We start from the raw sequence: 23,990 nt of genomic DNA, 5'->3' as shown, positions 1-23,990 counted from the left end.
ATGTTATAATCGTTCTGCTCTTTTAAAACTCAATTTTTTCTAAGTCTCTCTGTACCTTCTTGGCAGCTGTAACATTTTATTCTGCACTCTGTTCTGTTACCCTGATGGACTTGTATAGTACAATCTGCCTGTAAAGCATGTAAGACAACGCCTTTACTGCACCTGTGTATACATGACAGTAATAAATCAAATCAAATATATCTACTAGAAAATGGTTTAAGATTGGCACAATCACATTCATGTTAAAACTCTGAAACCTCAAGTTGAAGTCAGAGGAAAAAAGAAATTTACAACTTCAGTGCAATTGAACCCAGATCTTAGAGACAGTAACACAGCAAACCCTCAATGAAGCAGTTAAAGACTGTCAAAGTATAGAACACTTAGTTACAACGCAAAATTAACATAGATCTAGGCACAAGTTACGGAAAATTAAGACTTCAATTCCTTGCAGTCTTTTGAGACAATGTCATATCAACTTGTCTAATTTTCTAGGTATCAACAATCTCCAGATGCACAGTAAGCTGAGTAGCTAGTCAAGAATTACTGTTTAAGATCCTGACTCTCCCAAACCTTTGGAATCCTCAGCCAAGCTTTTAGATCTAGCTCAGCATTGTATCATTCAAATATTCTACGTTTGGGTTTATTGGTGTTATTGTGCATATTCAGTGGAAAATAAATCAGGCTATTAGGACAGAATCAACTCGAAAGTTATCGAACCAGCGTAGTATATTGTCAGGTGGACTGCGCACCATCTAGTGGCCTGACTGGATTATAACACTTTGAGTGAACAGCTTCTGTGGGAGAAGGTTAATTTCCAAAACAGCTTTGCAGTGTAATTGAATTATTTACTAAACGACTGTGTTCAGATATGTTGTTTGCATGTCCTTTGATTTCACTGAGAGTGACTTTCAGTTGTTTTATTTGAATAAAGACTAAACCAAAGATTTTCTAACGCTAGTGAATTATGTGACATCATGGGTTGAAACATTATCCTTTCATCCCCAGCATCTGATCCGAATCCAATCCACCTAATGAAGAAAAGTTGTCATTCCTTCTCCGCTCTGTACCCAATCTGAAATGAGCTGAATCAGCTCCTTTTAGATGTGGGCTTGCAGTTTAGAACCAGACAAATTTGCTATTGCATTGACACTCACATTTAGCGTAATAAGGTTAGCTGCTGTGAGAAAGAAGTATGTAATGTCATACCAGTACAACATTAAGCATCCCTCTGGGACAGTGTGCTTTACTCTATACATGATCCTCGTGTCTTGGCCAGTAACATTGATTTTTAGATTGCTTTGAAAATAAAAAAAATTCTATGGCAAAAATATTTGGAATACAATGTTTAAAAATCATTCTTTACAAGTACATGAGTAACTTATATTAACAATAAATGTATATGCCATTACAACACTGCATCATAAAGAATGTAAAATCTATTCATATGCACAGCTGAAATGGTAATAGATATGGTTACGTTCACCCTTTTGTGTCAGGATCCTGTTCCATTGCATGGCCATGGAAACATACACCTTAATTGGTTACATTCAAACTCCCCTTTTTTAACATGATGACATTGATTGGATAGGCTCATTTATGATCTGTCAATTCTGGTTTGTTAACTCTACCACAAGATGATTGGCTAGTTCTAATAAACAACTGAGTTATTCTTGAGAATGTAAGTAATTCAGTCTCCAATTCTTTCTCAAGGGCAATAAAATGCTGGTTTTATCAGCAATACCAACTTTCCATGAATGCATTTTTAAAAATGATACCATTTAGTATTTGCATTGGCTTTTCTTTTGAAGAGGATGGGAAGAATCTCTTCATTGCTCTTGTCCTTTTTCCCGAAAGAAATGCCCTACACCTCCCAACTGTGATCCACCTCCCGGGAGTCTTTTGACACAATGGGTAGTCCCCTATCTCTTTTTCAGAAGCTCCAGCTTCAAGTCCCACTCCGGATCTCACTGGACATGGAAGGTGTGGTCATAATGAAACCTGCAAAACTCTCCAATATGCTATGGTAGGGTAAATAACAGAGGAGCCTCCTGGTTCTCCCAGTCTCCCAGTCAAATGCAACGAGATCTGGACAATATCCAGGTTTGGGCTGACAAGTGTCAAGTGATATTCACGCCACACAAATGCCAGGCTATGACCATCACCAATAAGAGACAATCTAACCACCACCCCTTGACATTCAATGGTATTACCAGCACTGAATCCGCCACTATCAACATCCTGGGCATTATCATTGACCAGAAAATCAACTGAACTGACCACAAAAACACAGTGGCTACAAGAGCAGGCCAGAAGCTAGGAATACTACAACGAGTAACTCACGTCCTGATTCCCCAAAGCCTGTCTACCATCTACAAGGCACAAGTCAGGAGTGTGATGGAATACTCCCCACTTGCCTGGATGAGGGCAGCCCTAACAACACTCAAGAAGCTTGACACCATCCAGGACAAAGCAGCCCGCTTCATTGACACTACATCCACTCCCTCCACCACCAACACTCAGTAGCAGCAGTGTGTACTATCAACAAGATGCACTGCAGAAATTCACCAAAGATCCTCAGACAGCACCTTCCAAACCCACAACCACTCCCATCTAGAAGGACAGGAATAGCAGACATATGGGAACACCAGCACCTCCAAGTTCACCTCCAAGCCACTCACCATCCTAACTTGAAAATATATTGCTATTCCTTCACTGTCGCTGGGTCAAAATCCTGGAATTCCCTCCCTAATAGCATTGTGGGTCAACCCACAGCAGGAGGACTGCAGCGGTTCAAGAAGGCAGCTCACAAGGGCAACTAGGGATGGGCAAGAAATGCTGGCCAGCCAGTGATGCCCACGTCCCACAAATGAATGGAGAAAAAAAAGAGAATCACATGTGGTAGCTGCAGTGCAACAGCCTCCCTACTTTGAAAGACCCGGGGCTGTATTCCATGGCAACTCTCTTCTCTGCTTCAAGAGACTAACAAAAGAGAAATACATCCTTTCCATCCCTAGTCATTGCCCTAAATCTCAAAATCCTGCAAGTCAGTGACCTCTTCCATAGTTCATGTTCCTAGCACAATCCTGCAGCTCAGCCGTCCACTTTATGCCTTGGCAGAGTTCCACTACTACACAAGTTAAATTTCTACTTACCTGAGACCTGCTCTGTGTTTTGCACTTCTTTTTTCTGAAATTATTTGACCATTCGTAAATCAATGAAAAAAGGATTCAGAGAATATTGTACTCACTTTCCTCTGCATGGCATGCAGCTGTAGTCCTGTCATTCTAGAAAACAGAGGGATGAGAAACACACTTCAGAGAAATGTTACAGCATGAACTTCAAGGTATCCATTCATTTATGGATTTGGCTTTAACCACTGGTGAGTTTAGGAAGCCAAGGTCAAGAAGGTTTAGAAGGCCAAGATCAAAATGCACTTGCTGGTCTAAGTTTAAGGGCCAAGCTATTTTATCTCCTGGACCTCATTTCAGTGTTGTTGGTCAGTTGACCATTTGAAAAGGCTGACCAGCAGGTGGGAGTGAAGGTTCAGGGTCATAGGGAAGAATTTTCAGCACAATCTTGCAGAAGGGAAAGGAAAGAGGATTTCAAGGTAGCGAGGGCTACAACTTACTTGGTGTGATACAAAACAATATTCCTGTTCATTCTGGCCCACAGTGGAAGGTTTATGACCTTCAGTGCATATTGAGCTGTTGGAGGGGTGTTTTTTCCCTTTATAGTATTAAACTTCAGGAGGGGTGCTACAACAGCATTCATCCTGGGAAGTGATGGGTATTTCATCATATTCCTGACTTGTGCCTTGATGATGCAACAGAGATCTTCATGAGTCTGGAGGTTAGCTATGTGCTCCGAATGCTGCACTGTCCTTGGTTAAAATCCAGGAGTTCCCTCCCTAACAGCACTGTGGATCTATTTACTGCAGCAGTTCAAAAAGGCATTTCACTTAGTGGCTGAAGAATGAGAAATAACTGAAGGCTCATCCAATGAAGCCCACATCCCCGAATTAATTTTTAAAAATTCCCAGCTTCTAACCTGTCCTAGTAGCAATGATAGTTACACAATTGGTCCACTTGAGTTTTTGATCATGTTGACCCAAAGGACAGTGAGATTAGGTGTTTGGGCACAAGTTGCTGTTCTGAGATACTCTTTCAACTGAAATGACTAGCCTCCAACAACTAAATCTATCTTCCTTTGCACTAGGGTGTCCAGCAAGTTAAGAGTTTCTCCTGATCCTTACTAATTTTAATTTACTAGTTTGATTGGACCATTCAGTTGAATGTTGCCTTGATATATAGGGCTTGATACTCTCACCTCACCTCTGAAACTCAGCTACAAAAACAGAAATTGCTGGAAAAGCTCAGCAGGTCTGGCAGTGTCTATGGAGAAAAATCAGAGTTAATGTTTCGAGTCCAGGAACCCTTCTCAAATTCAGTTATTGTGCCTGTGTCTGAATCAAGGCTGTAATAGGGCTTATGTTTGTCAAATCATCAACCATTTGCTGACCAGGTCTTCTGTTGTGATCTCTGTTTTCTGACTTAGCAACCTGACACGCTTCTTAACCAATGTTTTCATTTAGGACATACCTCCTTTATTAATTGGGATTTGATGACTGGCTGTGGCACAACATTCCCAAGACCTTTTGCTAGCCAACTGAAGACACTGAAGAGCAAAATAATAGAACAAGTTAGATATTTAGCAATCATTTGATCATATAATAGTACTGAAAAATATATTCACGAATTGATTCAGGTATGGTTCCCACAGATCTCTCAATGTTCTCCAGTGCGTCAACAAAGTATTTAATTATGACTTCATTACCCAATAACATTTCAGATTCTACATTTTTTCCAAGCTCTGGAGAGATGTGTCTTTCAAAGAATCTATTACTATAGACCAGCAGTCTTCTAATAATTTTGTTCAAACGCCAGCACTTCATTGGATAATGAGACTTGGAAATTCCTCGTGAATTCCTTAGCACTAGCATTTGTCTGACAGACCTTAGCAAAAAGAAGCATTAAGTCAAATAGACCACATTTCTGAAGTCTCTAGAAGGTTCCATTGGACATTTTACTTTACAAAGCTAATGACAGCAATGTGGTAGGGCTGGAGTTTGTATTGGAATTGAAAACTTCCTTGACCTGGCCAAATCAATATCAATGGAAGTTGATGCATATTTTTACTTTTTGGACTATAAACTGAATTGGAAGTTATACTACAATATAACTGAAATAACAGGAGAATTTGGAATATAAAATGGGGCACATTTTTAGTTGTTTCAAGACAATGTTGCTTTTTGAAGAAGTGAGATTGTTACTTTGAGACAAAATGGCATGGAGAATTTTTGAATTAAGGAAAGATTGAATAATGGCTACCTTTAGATTAGTTGAACTGCATTTTCTTACATAGCTGGAAGTTTAGGTCAGTCAGAGTCAGCCAGAGCCTGCAAATGGAACACATCTCTGTCTCTTCAACCTGTCTCTCACTCTCTCTCTCTCTCTCTGGCTCTCTCCACACTGCCAACCACCCCAAGCCCCCCCAAACACCCCCACCACCCCTGCCCTTTTGGGTGAAAAAAAGGAAAACCACAAAAGTTTAATTCTTTTGTAAGAAAAAAAACTCATTCCACTGGATCAATTATCGAAGTGAAGAATGACCATTGCTTTACAGGCATGCTTTATGCATAATCATTACTAAAATCAAAAGAAACTGCCAACGACAATTTAACCCACTCTCATGATCTGACTTTTGATCCTTATAATTTTGTTCCCTATCTATATATTTTTTCCACCTATAACATCACTATTAAGATGTTCGCCTTTTGTCTGTATTAATTATGAACGAACATGCATTTATGTCGGGTTTTTAAAATGTCTATCGTTTATGTTGCATTGTAGTTGAGTAGGGATCCTCTCATTTCTCCAAAGTTATGCTTGTTACAATAAATTGTGTTACTTTTTGTTAATGATGAAACATTATGTGAATTGCTTTTGTCATGAATAACAATCAGTCAGGCAAATCAGTCATCTGGTGGCCTAATTGGGGTTTCATACATTTTTTGGCAGCTTTTGGACAGTGCGGCATGAACATCAGTGCACTCTTCCCAATTAGGTCATGAAAACATAAAGAAATATGAGACATATGGATGCCATTCCATCTCTCCAACCCTCTCCCTCTCCTTCCTGCACACATTCCCCCATTCTAATGCCAGTCCCCCACCACAACTGAAATGTGCAATTGGATTTATCACGAGGTACGGGTAGTGGATCAGCATGATCTCCCAAAGATAAGGTAACTTGCTTTTAAAAACCAGAAGCTTTGATGAACCCTCCCCTATTTTTCATCAATAATTTCCAATCACAGGACGGGCAGAGAGGCCCTGAAGGTACACATGTGGCAGCATATACGCATGTTCATTAGGTCCTCACCCACAGGACTAAATAAATGTGTCTGTGTCACCTGAAAGTTGACACGAAGTAGCAATACTGGCATTATGGCCTGCACCTTTTCTGGGCCGGAATGCCAGCAGAAATGGGGCATTTGATCCAAAATGTACCTGATTCTATGATTGCTGGGTCTTCCTTTTGCCTAAGTGCCCAACTTCAGGACTTCTGCCTGCTCAAATGCCCGAGCATTGCTCTTGTACTTTCCTCCTATCCCTGTTTGTCCTACCCCATTGTTTAGCTTTTAGGAACTACTTTCAGTCTGACTCTTCATCACTGTTATTGCTTCTTAAATAACTGCACAGAGGCCGGTATCCTGTCACCAAGTCACCCTTTTTCCACATGTGGGCAGTACATGGGCTCTGATCAGTCATTTCAGAGCCAGTCTCGAGAATGAAGAAACTCTCTGAGTCTCCTGCTTATATCTATCAGCCAGGGGTCCCTGATTGGAGTAGGTTAGCAACCCCAATCAAGGATCTTTTAATTAACTTGATCTAACTGGCCTCGTTCCAAACACTACACTTCCATTTGGACTAAAAGGGAAAAAAACAATGGGATTTCTAACATATTGCGAAACAACAACATTTAAAATCAGAATAGTAAGAACAGGAGGCGAGATCTCTGCAGATGAGCAGAGGAAGGATTCTGTGAAATAATGCTGATATTTGATAACATGAAGCATTGAAAAGTGACAGACTCTCCTAGTCTCTGAAGATTTCCAACAAAACATGCATAAACATCCAAAATAAATGGCTAATCTCTTCCCTCGCTTCCCACCAAGTTCTAGGGTACACCTGATCAGGTCCCAGGAATTTATCCACCTTTATGCATTTTAAGAAATTCAGCACCTCCTCCTCTATAATATGGACATTTTTCAAGATGTTGCTATTTATTTCCCACATTTTCTATCTTCCATATCCTTCTTCACAGTAAACACTGATGCAAAATACTCGTTTACTATCTCCCTCATCTACTGCAGTTCCACACTTGGGTGGCCTTGCTAATCTTTAAGGAGCCTCATTCTCTCCCTTGTTACCCTTTTGTTCTTAACGTATTTGTAGAATCCCTTTGGATTCTCCTTATCTCTATTTGCCAAAACTATTTCATGTCCTCTTTTTGCCCTTCTGATTCCCCTTTTAAGTATACTCCTACCGCCTTTGTACTCTTCTAGGGATTAACTCAATCCCTGCTGTCTATGCCTGATATTTGCTTCCTTCTTTTTCTTGACCAAAACCTCAATTTCTCCAGTCATTCAGCATTCCCTACAGCTACCAGCCTTGCCCTTCACCATAACAAGAACATACTGTCTCTAGACTCTCGTTATCTCATTTTTGAATGCTTCCCATTTTTGAGCCGTCCCTTTACCTGCAAACATCCACCCCCAATCAACTTTTGAAAGTCCTTGTGGTATGCTCGTGTTTACTGGTCAATGTATTGAGCATAGGAGTTGGGAGGTCATGTTGTAGCCGAATAGAACATTAGTTCGACCACTTTTGGAGTACTGCCTGCAATTATGGTCTTCCTCCTATAGGAACGATGTTGTGAAACTAGAAAGGCTTCAGAAAAGATTTGTAAGAATGTTGTCAGGGTTGGAGGGTTTTAGCTGTGAGCAAAGGCTGAATAGACTGGGTTTGTTTTCCTCAGAGTTTCGGAGGCCGAGGGGAGACCTTATAGAGGTTTATAAAATCTCGATAGGGCATTAATAGTGTGAATAGGTAAGGTCTTTTCCCTGGGGTGGGAAGTCCAAAACTAGAGGGCATAGGTTTAAGGTGAGAGGGAAAGATATAAAAGGGACGTAAGGGGCAACTTTTTCACGCAGAGTTTGGTGTGTGGAATGAGCTGGCAGAGGAAGTGGTGGAGGCTGGTACGATTAAAACGTTTAAAAGGCATCTGGATGGGTATATGAATAGGAAGGGTTTAGAGGAATATGGGCCAAATGCTGGCAAATGGGTCTATATTTATATAGGATATCTGGTTGGCATGGATGAGCTAGACCGAAGGGACTGTTTCCGTGCTGTATATCTCTATGACTCTGTAAGTGAAACCACAGGACATTAGAACCCTGGAGAATGACTGAGAAGTAGGCTCAAGGACCTGCATCCACAAATATGGATATACAGGTACTATACCTAAAATATTAACTAATTGGATCTGAAAGAAAATTAATGATTTGGTACAACCCACAACTATAATTGGGCTCCACAAACCTGGCCCAAAGCAGCACTGGCTTAGAAGACTCAAATCTACCAGGTAAAGGAAAAAAGTGATGAACAAAATCTGCATAACTTCCTCTCAGGAGTTAACATTGAATATTTAATATCCAATATGTACATTTTGCAAACTTGGCCCCAATTGCTATGAAATAAGCAATTAGCATGCAATAATCTCTGCACATTGAAAATTGTTACCTTTTAGCCTCCTCACTGCTGCAAACAAAAGGAAAAAGAATAATTCTTGTGGATATTTGCTAACGGTTCCAAACACACATAATATACCACAATGACTAATAACCAAAGCTCATAACTGACTGTGATAGGAGGTTCACCAGAGGAGAGGAATGAGGCAGTTGGAAGTGGGAAAACACTTATTTTTGTCTTCAGATTTACAGCACTTATAATTGGTTTAGAGATAGTGTTAATCTTACAGCATTCTGTTTATTAGTTTGGGTAATTTGAATAATTATTCACAACTCAGTATTTCAGCTGCAAACTAAGAGGATTTCATTTTCCCAAACCTGTGACCTCTACAACCTAGAAGGACAGTGGCAGAAGGTCAATGGGAAAATCACAATCTCTAACTCAAACATCATCCTGATTTGAAAATGTATCACCATTCCTTCATTGTTGCTTTTTCACAAGCGTAGAGTTGTAGACAATTGTGAGGCCACCACTGATCCCTGTGGGACTTGAGTACTTACAGGTTGCCACACTAAAAAATGCACCCCTTATCCCAACTCTCCATATTAGTTAGTCAATCCTCTAATCATGCTTGTATGGCACTGCTATTATCATAGTCCCTTATTTTATATCAAAGCCTTACATGTCATACCTTATCGCTTTTCGGAAATCCAAATATATTACATCAACCGGTTCCTCTTTATCTACCCTGCTTGTTCATATTCTCATAAACTTGTCAGGCATCATTTCCTCTTCATGAAGTCTGCTGACCCTGCTTGGTTATATCATCTTTTTCTAAATATTCTGCTATTATATCCTTTATAATACATGCTAACATTTCCCAATGACAAATGTTAAGCTAACTAGCCTATCATTTCTTTTTGTTTCCTTCCCTTCTTGAATGAGGGTTTCCCATTGACAGTTTTCCAGTTGTCAGGGACTTTACCAGAATCTAAGGATTAATAGATTACTACCTGCCATCCACTATCTCTGTATTAATTCCATTAATATCTTATTGTGCAGCCATCAGGTCCAGAAGACATATTGGCCTTTAGGCCCATTAGTTTCCCTAGTATTTTTGCTCTATTATGGCACTTATTGTATTTATTTCTTCTCCCCGATCCTTAGTTATTTGTGGAATGCTATTCATGTTCTCTATCGTGACCACTGACACTATGTATTCATTCAACTCCTCTGACATTTCCTCATTCCCCCTTTTTATTCCTACAGCCTCATTCTCTAAGGGCAATGCTCACTTTGGCTTCTCCTTTCCTTTTTATGTATTTTAAAAGGCTCTTACTGTCGATCTTGATATTATTTGCTAGTTTATCTTCCAAGTTTACTTTCTCTCTCTTTATTATTTTCTTTCAATATGATACTACCCTTAACTTCCCTGGATAACCATGGTCTGTTTATTCTCCTTCCTCACTGGAAAATATCTTTGTTGTGAGTCATGAACTATTTCTTAACTGTCTGCCAAAGTTCTTTAACCATCAATTCTGTTAATCTCCTCTTCCAATCAACTCCAGCTACCTCTGATCTCATTCCTTTGTAATTATCCATATTAAAGTTTAGCACAAAAATGAAATTGCTGGAAAACTCAGCAGATCTGACAGCATTTGCGGAGAGAAAGCAGAGTTAATGTTTTGGGTCCAGTGACTCTTCTGTAGAACTGATTGTAGCTAGGAAAAGGTCAGCATAAATGCTAAAGAGGGGGTGGGAAGTAACCTTGGGAGTCAGTGTGTGTGTGATGAATATTGGTGGTCAGCCTATTCCCGGAAACAGAGATGTTGATGAAGGGAAGGGAGGAGTCAGAGATGGACCAGGTGAAGGTGAGAGCAGGGTGGAAACTGGAAGCAAAACTGATAAATCTCTCCAATCCTGGATGAATGCAGGAAGCAGCACTGACGATGTCATTGATGTACCAGAGAAAGAGTTGTGGGTGGGGGCTGGGGTAGGAATGGAACTAGGAGTGTTCCATGTACCCCACAATAGACAGGAATAATTAGAAAGTGAGGGAAATTAAAGAAGCACTAAACACTGAGTAATGCCTGGCGAGAGATAATGTTGTTACCTTTTGTAGTTGGCTGCATCATGCTGTGTGTAAATAAAAATTCTCCTTTAACTCTTCCCACCTTCTTCAGGCCGAAGGAGTGGCCATAGGTACCCGCATGGGCCTCAGTTATGCCTGCCTTTTTGTGGGGTAGGTGGAACTTTAGGACTTGAGCACCTTCTCCCATGTCCTAACTTCAACCCCCACAAACCAGGCCTTGTCATCACAAGGGCTGCTACCACCAACAACAAGGGGTTTTCTGAAGTTTTTTGAAGAAGGGTCCTGACCCGAAATGTCAGCTTTCCTGCTCCTCTGATGCTGCCTGGCCTGCTGTGTTCCTCCAGCTCCACACTTTGTTATCTACCACAAACAACAAACTGTCAGCCACTAATGGTCCCTAATAGCAGCTATTGAATTTTCCCACGCTGACATTTACCCATTCCTTTGGCTGCCTAACTGTTTTGCTCTCTTTCTGGGCTCCATCTTCACCTATTGTTTACTCGTCCCTTCTCCCCGCTTCCCCATCTTCAGCATATATACCAATCTATTCCCAGCTACAATCAGTTCTGAAGAAGGGTCATTGGTCCTGAACGTTAGCTCTGATTTCTCTCCACAGACACTGTCAGACCTGTTGAGTTTTTGTTTCAATTTCTAGCATTCGCTGTTCTTTGGTTGTTAGCACAGTTGTTTCAACTCATGTTTTTCACTCTCAAACTGAGTGCTACATTCTGCTATATATGGTCACTTTCCTAAGTGATCTTTAACTATGAGATAATTTATTAAACCTGCCTCATTACACATTACCAGATCCAATATAGCCTGATCTACAATATAGATCGAGGAAACTGTCTTGAATATACTATATGAATTATTCTTTGTGGCTTCCTCTGCCAATTTGATTTTCTCAATCTATATGAAGATTAAAGTCACCTTTGAATAATGTACTGCCTTTTTTTATATGTTCTCAATATCTTCTGATAAATACAACGTAACTGTTGTACCTCTTTCGTTCATCTCCCGCCCATCACCCCAGTTTCATCATGTCCAATATCTTTTACCAGAAAATAAAGTGGGAACCAAATTAAGTGGAAATTTAATGGAAGTCTGTTCTGAAACACATTTGGTGCAAAAGCAACAGAATAAAATCATCCACAGTGACTGAAAGGGAAAATGGCTGATTAATCAGCAGGTGAAAGGTCCCCCATCTAGCTTTCTAATCAGCGATGAGGACAGAACTTCCATACCCTCTTTATTTCTCAATATTCATACCTGGTCTTGGTGATCGGCTCTCCCGCTGGCTGCTTCTCTTCCTTCACTCTAGAATCTGGGTTTGGATCAGCTGGAACAACTGGGAAAATCAGCAAATAAATACCAATATATAGGCATGATGATATCATGAATTAGATCAGATCAAAAACTGTTACAACAGTACTACAGATATTATGAAATAGCAGGGTTTGGTTACCCGGATGGCTGGTTTGGGATGTAGTGATGACAACAGCACAGGTTGAACTCCTGCACCAGCTAAGGTTGAAGGTCCTGCCTTTTCAAACTCTCCCTCACCTGAGGTATGGTCACCTTCAGGTTAAACAACCACCAGTTGTCTCTCTCTGATGAGACAAGTGTCTTCTGGGACTATGGTGACTTTTTACTAGCTAAGATTGTAATGCATGGGACTGCATTTGATACCTGGCAAGTTCCCAATAATTTATATACTTAAGGCCACAAGATCATAAGATACAAGAACAGTAGTAGACTGTTGAGTTAATTCCATCATTCAATGAAATCATGATTGATTTGATAATCCTCAAGTCCACTTTCCTTCAATAAAATTGATGTGTTTGTTAATTTACGTGACATAGCTGAGTCTTGTGGCTCAGTAGACAAGGACCCTGCCTCTGAGTTAGAACCTCCAGATTCGAGCATTATTCTAGGACTTGCTAGAATGTACATGAAATGATCAAATAGGTTGATATTCAAATTGCTAATCTTTCCAATGCACCCATGGCAAGCGGTATAAATCAGAGAGATTCCTGTTTCTGTGTTGGATGCAATATGATGGCCCTAAAGCTAGAACCACATGACTCTCTTTGTGTCTCTAACAGAGAGAGACGTCTATGGTCCCTGTAAACTATGGTTAACTACAGATTGATGGTAATACCTTCTATAATGGTTACAGCTTTGGGCACTTCCTCTTTAACATCAGTCACATTCAGTTGTGATTCCTTCTCCTCCACTGGGACCTTGAAAAGAAACGTGATAGATACTGAAGAAAGTTTCAAATTGGTGAACATAAACCATGTGATTTGGTGAAACGGGGATTGAGAATGACTTCTTTGATTTCCTATTGCTGTGGAAAACATGCTGAGTAGCTGTATTAGTATATCTGGTATCTTTTATTGTCAGATATCATATAATGAATTAATAGCTAACGCCACTGAACTCAAAACTCTAGCTTCAATTCTAGGAACAACTTCACTGGCATTCAGAATCAAATCCACTACCTGCATCAATTACAAACTCACTGAAACAGATCACAATGCAAGAACTCAACTTATATATGACAGCAGTCAGATCATTGTGCAGACGGTTGGAGTCCAAGGGCCAGAAATTCGTGATGCAGGTTCAAAATTCACAGATGGCTTGATTTGACATTGAAAATCTCAGTTTGAAGAAAGGAAGTGCAGAAATTTGTTGTCAGGTGACACTAAGTTTGAACTTGCAAAATTACAGATTTTAAGGGAAATGTAAGACTGACATAACAGATTTAAAGTCTTTGAAGGGAATGAATTGGATGATGAAATTAATTTGAGCACAATAATCTGTACAGTGAAGTAACACATCCAATAAACCTAGAATGTGTACCAAGGCCATGAGATACACAGTTGTTGCCAACATCCCATTTCCTGCTGCAACTCACTCCACAGATCAACATTGCTTATCAGCTGCATATATTTTACAGCACACAACGTATTCATTAGAAAATAGAGTGAGGTGAAGATTAAACCAAAAAGGAGAAACCATGAAACCCATTTCTGATGGGCAAGATCACATAATGTGCCACGTGTCCTCATTCACATTTGAGCAAGAAGTGCACAGATTGGGTTGGTTACCACAGTTGGTTGGCGGCAGGTTTTCAATGCAGAGTGATATCAACTGTGTGGATTCAATTCCCACAGCAGCTGAAGGACTCTCCTTCTCAACTTCTCCCCTCACCTGAGCTGTGGTGGCCTTTGAGTTAAACCACCAAAGCTGTCTCTCTCAAACGAGAGAGCAGCCCTATGGTTTGGTAAGACTATGGCAACTTTACTTTAAATATGGAACATACTGCTACTACAGGGATTGAATGGTATAAAAACACTGATCTTTCATTTTTCGAATCAAATTTAGTTCATAGTGATGAGATAAAGTTCACTGAGCACGCTTGAAATCAGGATTAAATTTAGTCTCAAACCAGCTTCAGTGTCTTCAGACTTGCAATACAAAAATGATTTGCATTATATTGCCAAATGTAAAACATTCAAGGATACTTGATGGAGAAAATGTTCATTTTCTTAATTCAATTGGGGGGAATATGGGTTTCGTTGGATGAGCCAGCATTTATTGCTTGTCTTTAGTTGTCCTTGACTTATATTACTTCAGAATGGGATGCTCATCTGAGAATGGATTTAAGGTGTTTTGGTAGGGCAGTGCAAAGGCAGGTCTGGTAAGCCTCATTTTGCCAAGTCAAAGTTTTATCAAAGTCAGATGGAATTACACAGGTTTAGACGATATCCTGTAGTCTGGCTTTTAACCCATATCTTCGACGGAAGTGTACAGCCCAAACGATTATATCCTTCATGAAATACAAACAAAGAATAACTCACAAATAATCAAGTATTAATATGCTCTGAGAAATTGGAATAATATTAGTCAAGAGCCATCAGAACATACCTTAGTTTCTTGGGGTGCTTGCTCCATTTTCACTGTGGTAGTTACAGGCACAGAGCTCCCTACAGGCTTAGGAATCACCTTTCCCAGGCTTTGAGTCATCCAACCAAACATACTGAAAATCATTAGGGAAAAATATTGAGAGATAAAATGGGATAAAATTGATTTAGTTCTTAAAATTTACTTTGCACCAATAGGTATTTACAACTTTGCAATGAATGAAATAAAAGAGAAAATCATATTTTACGGGCTAAACTCAGGTCCAGTTGGGTCTTGAATTAAAATTCAAACCTTATACCTAGATCATCACCAAAATCATGTACAGGCAGTCCCCAGGTTGTGATGGAACTGGTTCTGATGAAGAGTCACTAGTTTCGAAATGTTAATTTTGCTTTCATCCCACAGATGCTGCCAGACCTGCTGAGTTTCACCAACAATTTCTGTTTTTCATTTCAGACCTTCAGCATCTGCAGTTCTTTGTTTTATTTTACTTGGATTTCAAAATCCTTGCCCAATTCTAGAAATCTCTATCTGACCTCATTCCATTTCACTCTGCGCTATTTACTTCACCATTGAGGTCACAGCAGTCAATCATCTGCTTCCTTTGAGTTCTTCCCGAAAACTCTCCATCTTGCTGCATCTTATTTCACTCTCAAACTTTAAAAATCTAATATTTCAACCTCACTTACATTAAGTGCTTATTATCTCAGTTTCTGGTCAGTGTCAAATTTGTGCTTCTCTGAGGAAATCCCCCTTTTGTACTTTTCTGAAGGAGTGGATTGGCATCCAAACATGCACCATGAGTCTTTATATGGATTTGGGGAGGGGAATAACATTTGCTCATCCTGACCTACAAGCAGTGCCATAAAGAGACCTATCTTCACCTGAAGTGGTTCTTGCATTGTTTTGGTTGCCAGATTTTTGGAGGCGTGGGGAAACCCAGCTCCCACTGTAATATCTGCAATGCACAAAGCAGGAGATACCAATCTCATTCTCATATTTTAAAAGCCAATCCAGCTCCTGGGAGTATGTCATGTCTTGGAAAGATCCAGACTGGAGCTGCCTTCCCAATGTGTTCAAGTCTTTCAGTTTAACTTCCCCTGCCCAATCCCACATGCTCACCCATGTTAACATTTCCCCTTGGTATGCTAATTATTACAAAGGAAATACCAAATGGAGTGCATGCACTGCTGATTGTTTGGAAGAGAAGCGATGAGTGAATTCATATATTTGTGTGCAATAGCTATTAGGAAGTAGAATTGGTGACAGGAAATTAGCACCTGGATTGCAACGATGCAGCTTTGCTTTGATTTTTTATTTCATTTTATTTTGGGAAAATTGTGACAATGGTCTGTTTGTACAACAGCGCTAGCAAAAGCTATTTGAACTATAAAGCTGGATTACTGATTTAACAAGAGTGGTGAAAGAAATGTAGAAAGAAAGCAGGTTTCTAGTCGGAAGCCATCATAGGATTTTAGTGAGAACAGTACCCTTGTGAGTGACTTCAGTTACAGACTACTACACACAAATTAATTCAAATGGTCTACATTTTATATTTCTTACAAACATGTAAGTATTTTATTACCTGCTTCCATTAGCTGACGAGTGAGGCATTTCAATGACATTGACAATGCAGTCAGTATCTGTCTGTTCTGTCTGTTGCTCAGTGGCCTCTTTAGGTGTCACAACAACTTCTGCTTTTGGCTCAGGCTCAGGCTCAGGCTCAGGCTCAGGCTCAGGCTCTGGCTCGGGCTCAGGCTTAGCCGCAGGCTCAGGCACTGACAAATAAAGGATACATTCAAATTCCAAGCATAAGCAACACTTAATCAAATACAGGTCAGGGGGGCTACTTGACCTAACCAATTTATATCAGTGTTTATGAGCCATTAAAAGACAAAGCCTTAGTTCTGAGTAACACTGACCTACGGAAATCTTGCTCGAGACTATTTCATAACTGGAATTCTTTGTATATACTTAATTGTGCCTGAGGACCATTAATTCTCTCCCAACCTACCTAGCTAAGACAAAGACATTGTGAAAATCAAATGAACAACTAACGCTCATCAATTCAGAATGTATTTTTCAACTTTCTTCTGATTCATTCCTCCTTTTCTCTCTCTCTTCAATTGTCTCCTTTTGTGTAATTCCTCTCCACTCCAATTCATGTTTTCTGTAATTCCTCTGCTTTCTCTATCTCTGTTTCTTCGATATTAATATGTAAAATACAAATGCAGAGATTGAGGAAAACTCATGCCTATATTATTGGTATTAAGTAACCTTGCACATATTACATAATGCTTTCTAGAATATTAAACTTAATGGAGAAGTAGAAAACATGAACTAACAATAAATCATAAGTGCACAATTCTTAATAAAGCTGAACTTGGCAAATTTATTTCATCCAGCAACTAAATGGCACCAAGATTTGATATCCTACTTCTCAGCTTTCCCTTCATCCCAACTATCAAAAAAGAATCTGTGCTGCTGAGATTTCACTTTTCTTTATTTATAATGTTTCCAAGTTCACTTTGTCCAAATCCATGCCATACTCCCAAGAGAAATTTAATTATTATATTTTGAATGGGGAATGTGAATGAACAGAGAGACTTGAGACTCCAGCCTCATTAAAGCAGCACTTCAAACCAATAAGGTCACGAAAATGTTGTTAAATACTGTGTTTTATGGAAAGAATAGAATATAATGTTGTAATGAGAACTTGTAACCCCGGATCTAAATCAGTAGAAGTGCAGTATGCTGGAACCAGCTGAGTAGAAAGCCACCATCACAATCTGAGAGACTTGTTTCCATATTCAATGTTGGACCCCTACTCAAAGGCAGCAGGAAATGTGACCTGGCATGCAGACTTGAGTGGAAATTTCAGCAGCATGAGGGTGTTCAGAGAAGATGGTGGGAAGTCTAGGACAGGGGAGGCCTGAAGTTTACTTATGGGGCATGACACAGAATGTCCTGATCCACAAGGAAAGTGAAAAAAGCCTAAATTACAGAGCTACCTCAGAATTCACTAAATTGTTATGCGCAGAGGCAGGATTTCCTGCTGGCTGCACTTTTGTTTGTACCAACTAGCTGAATGAGCATTATGACTAACATTCCCTCTAACATTTTTTGCTGCTGCGCAGACCTCCAAGATCTGTATGTGGCAGTGACTTCCAGATGCAGAAGCCATAATTGGCATGCCGATCGATGTGTGTGAGACTTCACTTGGAAAGATTGTTGATTATGACTCAGTGCTATTCTCTGCCTTTGCTGTATAACTCTGAAAATTTCTTCTGTTTAAATTATCAAATGGAACCTGCCTCCACCTGTACTTCCAGGCAATGTGTTGCAGACTGTAATTGCTGGTTATGTAAAAAAAGCTTCCTCTCACATCACTTTTGCTTCTTTTGCAGAATACTTTATATTTGTGCCCTCTCATTCTTGGTTGTTTTATGACAGGGAACAATTGCTCCCCATCTATTTTATCCAGCCCCCTCATGATTTTGAAAACTTCTTTCAAATCTCCCCTTAGCATTCTCTGCTGTAAGGACTGGTCTCAAATCCTCCAATCTATCTTCAGAGTTTCTTATTTTGCTGCAGAGTGATCTGACAATGTGCATGATCCCATGATCAGGAATTTAAATCACACTAAGCTCCCAACTGTGTAACAAAGCCTCAACTTACACATGTTAATGAGGTCCCCACCTGACTCACAGAATCATAGCCAGAAACAGACCCTTTGGTCCAACTTGTCCATGCTGACCAGACATCTCAATCTAACCTAGTCCCATTTGCCAGCATTTGGTCCATATCCCTCTAAACCCTTCCTATTCATATACCCATTCAGATGACTTTTAAATGTTGTAATTGCACCTGCTTCCATCAATTCGTCTGGCAGCTCATTCCATATACGCACCACCCTGTGGCATTAAAAAGTTACCCTTCAGGTCCTTTCTAAATCTCTCTCCTCTCACCTTAAACCTATGCGTTCTAGTTTTGGACTCATCAACTCTAGGAAAAAGACCTTGGCTATTCACCCTATCCATCTCCTTCATGATTTTATAAACTTCTACAAGGTCACCCCTCAGCCTCCGATGTTCCAGGGAAAAAAGCCCCAGCCTATTCAGCCTCTCCCTATAACTCAAACCCTCCAACTTTGGGCAGCACGATGGCTCAGTGGCTCGCACTGCTGCCTCACAGCGCCAGGGACCCAGGTTCGATTCCACCCTCAGGCGACTGTCTGTGTGGAGTTTCCACATTCTCCCTATGTCTGCATGGTTTCCACAGGTACTTCGGTTTCCTCCCACAGTCCAAAGATGTGCACATTAGGTGGATTGGACAGGCTAAATTATCCATAGTGTTCAGGGATGTGTAGGTAGGTGTGTTAGCCATGGGAAATGCAGGCCTACAGGAAGAATTACTGGAATACGTTACAGGGATGAGTCTGGATTGGATGCTCTTTGGATGGTTGATGTTGGGCCCAGTGGCCTGTTCCCACACTGTAAGGATTCTATGGATTCCAACCCTGGCAACATCCTTGTAAATCTTTCCTGCTCCCTCTCAAGTTTAACAACATCCATCCTATTGAAGTGTGACCATCCGGAAGTATTTGATGGTCAGTTAATCAACCTCCTTAGTAAGACCACAGTTGTTTCTTGTGATTTGTGTTGGAGACCTGTTAAAGGTACAGAGATGATGTGGTATAGATTCACTAGGATGCTCTGGTACAGCAAAATAAAAATACAAGGAAAGATTTGAAAAGTTCTGTAAAATGAAAGTGACCATGAAGCCATAGAATTATGATGAAAACACAACTGACAGACTCATGCCCTTGAGGGTAGGAAAGCTATCCTTTCAAATCACTCCTAGACAAAGGAAAGTAGGACTACTGGACTACGAAAACAGGTCAGACATAAAGACTATTGCTCATATGAAGAGCATGGACTTCTTGGCATTTTTCCCAATTTCCATGCAATAACCTGAGCAAGTCATGCCAATTGATGATGTGTCCTGGTGGAATTTTAAGCCTTTACCAAATAAACAAGCATTCTGGAGGTTTACCTTAATCGAAATCTTAACATTTTTAGTCACGTAAATATTGTGGATATAAGAGAAGTTAAGAGACTTGATACTTTTTGTGATTGAATTATTCCTGGTTTCCCAAAGCCTTTTCAGCACCTATAGGCCACATGTCAGGAATTTGATGAATAGTCTCTTCATGCATGGATGAGTATGTTTCAAACAAAACTCAAGGAGTTCAGCAATATTCACACCAAAGCAGGTAGGAAACTGGCATACGTTCAACACCTTACACATTCACTCAGTTATCCTCTCACAGCATGGCTACAGAGTGTACCGTCTACAAGATTCAACACAGCAACTCACCAAGGCTTCCTCAACAACACCCACCAATCCACCAAACTACACCATTTAGAAGAATAAAGACAGCAGACACAAGGGAACATCACCACCACAAGCTCCCCAACAGCACATAAACCATTGTATCTTGGACAGACATTGCTGATCCTTCACTGCCATTAGGTCAGAAACCTGAAATTCCTTATCTAATAGCACATTGGGTGTTCCTACAACATAGCAGAAGTAGAGACTGCAGCTGCCGCAGAACACTGCATTCAAATCTGGTCTCCCTCCTATGGAGACGACCTGCCAGAGGATGTGGTGGAGGTCAGTACAATTATAACATTTAAAAGGCATCTGGATGGGTACATGAATAGGAAGGATTTATAAGGATGTGGGCCAAATGCTGGCAAATGGAACTAGATCAGTTTAGAATATCTGGTCAGCATGGATGAGTTGGACTGAAGGGTCTGTTTCTGTGCTGTATAAGTCTATGACTCTATGACCACCAATATCTAAGAGGAATTTAGGGATTGGTAATAAAATGTTTGCCTTCCAGGAATGACCCAAATCATGTGAATGAATAAAAAAAGGTGATAATTTTATTCTAGCCATTATCATTCACCTCCATGACTCACTTGTTTCAGCAATGGATTGTTCTGTCTGTGGTTTTGCAGGTTCCTGTAACAGCAGGAAATAAAACTTTTATTTTCACAGTCATCAGAAAGGTTTATGATTTTTTAAAATTTTAGTTGGTGGCATTTCCCAGCCTGTCACCTGAAAAGTGGGATAATGAATGCATTGCCACCAATGCTGACTGCCCATTGCTATTCAACCATCCAATAAGCTTTAATTGCTAGGTAAGGGACATCCATCCCTTGACCAGGCACAAATCCCACTTCTATCGGCCAACAGCTCTCTAATATCAGCAGTATCAAAAACTGCAGTGGACAGGATTAGAAATACAAGCAGTACCTTGAGATAAGTCCAAGAATCCAGGACTGGGTACTCAGGAGGTGGAGTTGAGGCCCAACGGTGTGTCGGATTGAGTTACTTTTCAATAATTTTGACCTTATCAAGCAAGTGAGGTATTAAATTTTATTTAATTCAGTTGATTGTGAAACATTTTCACTATGGCAGAATAACCATTTGGTCCAGGTTGAAAATAAGGCCATGGCCTTACCATTTATTGGTTCTTTTTTAATGGCCCAGTGCTCTGTGTTTTTGAATTGGTTGATATTTGTGATTTAAAGTATGTAACAGGCCTACATGTACGAGCCTTGTATGGCCATTTTGAGCTTTATGAATTTTACTTTGTTTTGTAATGGTACCTTTTCAGTTACTGAAACAGATGTTATCAGGTGTTATTCTCACTAATTTGACTCCTGTTTCTTTTGGAGAAAATGACTTTAGTTAACTTTTTTCAGGTATCAACAATTATTGTGGAGGCACACATGTCATTTTTAACTAAAAGATACTGATAGGCTTTTGGATTCTCCAGAACATTTAGATGAATCAGTTATTCATTTGGGATGATATTAATCATTTGGATGCAATATTACGTGTCCTCTAAGCAGGCAACAAATTACTCTGCTGGTACATCATTATCTTGTGGTGATGGATAAATTTAGTAAGGAATAAAACAGATGATCCCAGAAGTGACGCCATCTCAGGGAACAAGTCAGGATATCATAGGAAGTGATATCAGTAAGATGATCATCACTTGTAGAGAATCAAATTAAGGATTATGCCCACACTATCTAGCCAATCTGAGATGGGTCAAGTAATATTCATGCATTGGTAAGCCAATTAGAGTTAAGGATATTTCTGATCATGCCCAGGACTAGTGACTAGCAAAGGTTAATAAAACATAACTCTTAGCAGTACAGTGCACAGGAAGAAGACTGAAACAGAAGAAAAGCCTCAGTCAAAAAAGAGAAGAACGATGGGTGTTCAGTTAGCCAAAGGTCATGATGAAGGGGAGCAATGACCCATAGTGTTGTTGCTAGGCTATTAATCTAAAGTCCCAGTTAATGTTCCGAGGACCCATGGTTAAAAACTGCCATGGCAAATGTTTGAATTCAATTTTTAAAAATCTGGAATTAATTATTTGAACAACATTCTTATGTATGATTTTACATACTTGTATCCTGAGCCCATATTTAACAAACAATCTCAGTCACTCAGCAGTGCCACCCTCGCTTCTGAGCCAGAGCTGTTCATATAAGCCATACTCTAGAGAACTGAGCACATATCCACTCCTGTGACACTTCGGTGTGGTATCAAGGGAGATGCTGTCTTATGGAAGAGACAGTAAGCTTAGTTAAACCTGATTGCCCTCTCAGGTGCTAAAAAGGATTTTCAATGGCACACTTCTAAAGAAGAATAAGGGATTCTCCTGGTGAACATTATACTGCAAAAGTACTTCAGTAACTATAAAGACCTTTCGGGTATTTTGAGGTTGTGGAAGGCATTCTATAAATGCAAGTTTATCTTATTTTTCTAGTCAGAAGTGGACGAGTCCACCTTTACAACACATTGATTTAAAACTTGGAATTATCTTGCCAATCATCTTTGCTATTTCCTTAAAGTTAGTTTGGAGAATTAATTGTTAACATTATATTTCTATATCCTTGAGTTTTTAATCGCTCCTGGGACAATGAGATAGCTAGATTTATTTGTACTATATATATGAAGCTGTGCTTTGTCTTCAACAGCATGCATCATATGGCAGCATGTTTTCCTTTCAGTGTAGAATCAGTTCCAGTTAAAGAAGCAATGAAAAGACATGGAATGTACCGACCTCCTTTTCTTCCTGGGGAGCAATGGCCGCCTCAGCTGCTGCCATATTGAGATTGGTTGGTTTAGATTTTCCTTCTGGTTGTGGTAACACCTTTTCCAGCCCTTCTACAAACCACCTGAACATTCCACCACTTCGACCTTCATCCCTGCAAGATATGAAAATTTTAAAACATCCTCATGTTTCCCAATGGAGAATGAAGCAGAGACATGTCAGCAACAAGCTAATTAGTAAAGAATACCAGCAACAGAATGGGCTTAAAGGAGTACCAAAGATAGCACAGCAGAAGACAGCACTTTTAGAGGTAGTAGCATGGAAGGAAGGAGACCAATGTAGAAACAATAAAGAAACAATGAAAGGTGTAAACGCTGTCCCACACATTGTGTTGCCTCTCCGTGTTTTAGTTTTTCTCTTATTTTTGTTTCAGGCAGCAGCACACCTATTCTAAGCATGGTTTTTGTTTCCCTGTTCCTTAATTTTCTTGCTTCATTTCCTCTCTCTTTTGGCCCTGTTGAAAACTAATTATTTTAATAATTAATCTTTCCGTCTTCCACCCTATCACAGACATTCCTTAATTTATCTTTGTCCTGCCGATCTTTGCTCAAATCCTATCCTAACTTTTCACAGTGCTGATGAGAGGTAATTGACCTAAAATGTTAACTTTTTCTCTCCACAGATGCTGCCTGACTGATGAAGTATTTTCAGCAAATTTGGTTCTTATTTTGTTCCAGGATCCAGAATATTCCGCTTTTTGATTAATGTGTAAACTCTGGTTTTGATTCATTTGAATTTATGTTCCCTTCTGTCCTACTTGACTCTATGTGGCAACTCTGTCCTGATTTATGCAATCACTGTTTCAGGAAACTAAATTGATACCAATGCTGAGATAGTAGGAACTGCAGATGCTGGAGAATCCGAGACAACAAGGTGCAGGGCTGGATGAACACAGCAGGCCAAGCAGCATCATAGGAGCAGAGAGGCTGACGTTTCGGGCCTAGACCCTT

The 23,990-nt window shown here is 39.9% G+C and overlaps 1 protein-coding gene across 1 annotated transcript in view; it reads right to left on the bottom strand.

The window, feature by feature from the left end:
• The window catches only part of LOC109910603 (cyclic nucleotide gated channel subunit beta 1), a 173,730-nt gene that overhangs the window by 122,614 nt on the left and 27,126 nt on the right, over window positions 1–23,990 (bottom strand). Inside the window, 9 exon segments of the mRNA XM_048606008.1 lie at window positions 3,248–3,284; window positions 4,599–4,674; window positions 8,864–8,881; window positions 12,174–12,252; window positions 13,066–13,147; window positions 14,838–14,949; window positions 16,420–16,612; window positions 20,825–20,867; window positions 22,990–23,134. Coding sequence (XP_048461965.1) covers window positions 3,248–3,284; window positions 4,599–4,674; window positions 8,864–8,881; window positions 12,174–12,252; window positions 13,066–13,147; window positions 14,838–14,949; window positions 16,420–16,612; window positions 20,825–20,867; window positions 22,990–23,134 — 785 coding nt within the window.

Source organism: Rhincodon typus, chromosome 15 (genome assembly GCF_021869965.1).
Source record: "Rhincodon typus isolate 14 chromosome 15, sRhiTyp1.1, whole genome shotgun sequence".
NCBI classification, from domain to species: Eukaryota; Metazoa; Chordata; class Chondrichthyes; order Orectolobiformes; family Rhincodontidae; genus Rhincodon; species Rhincodon typus.
This window is presented reverse-complemented; position numbering and strand designations above follow the sequence as displayed.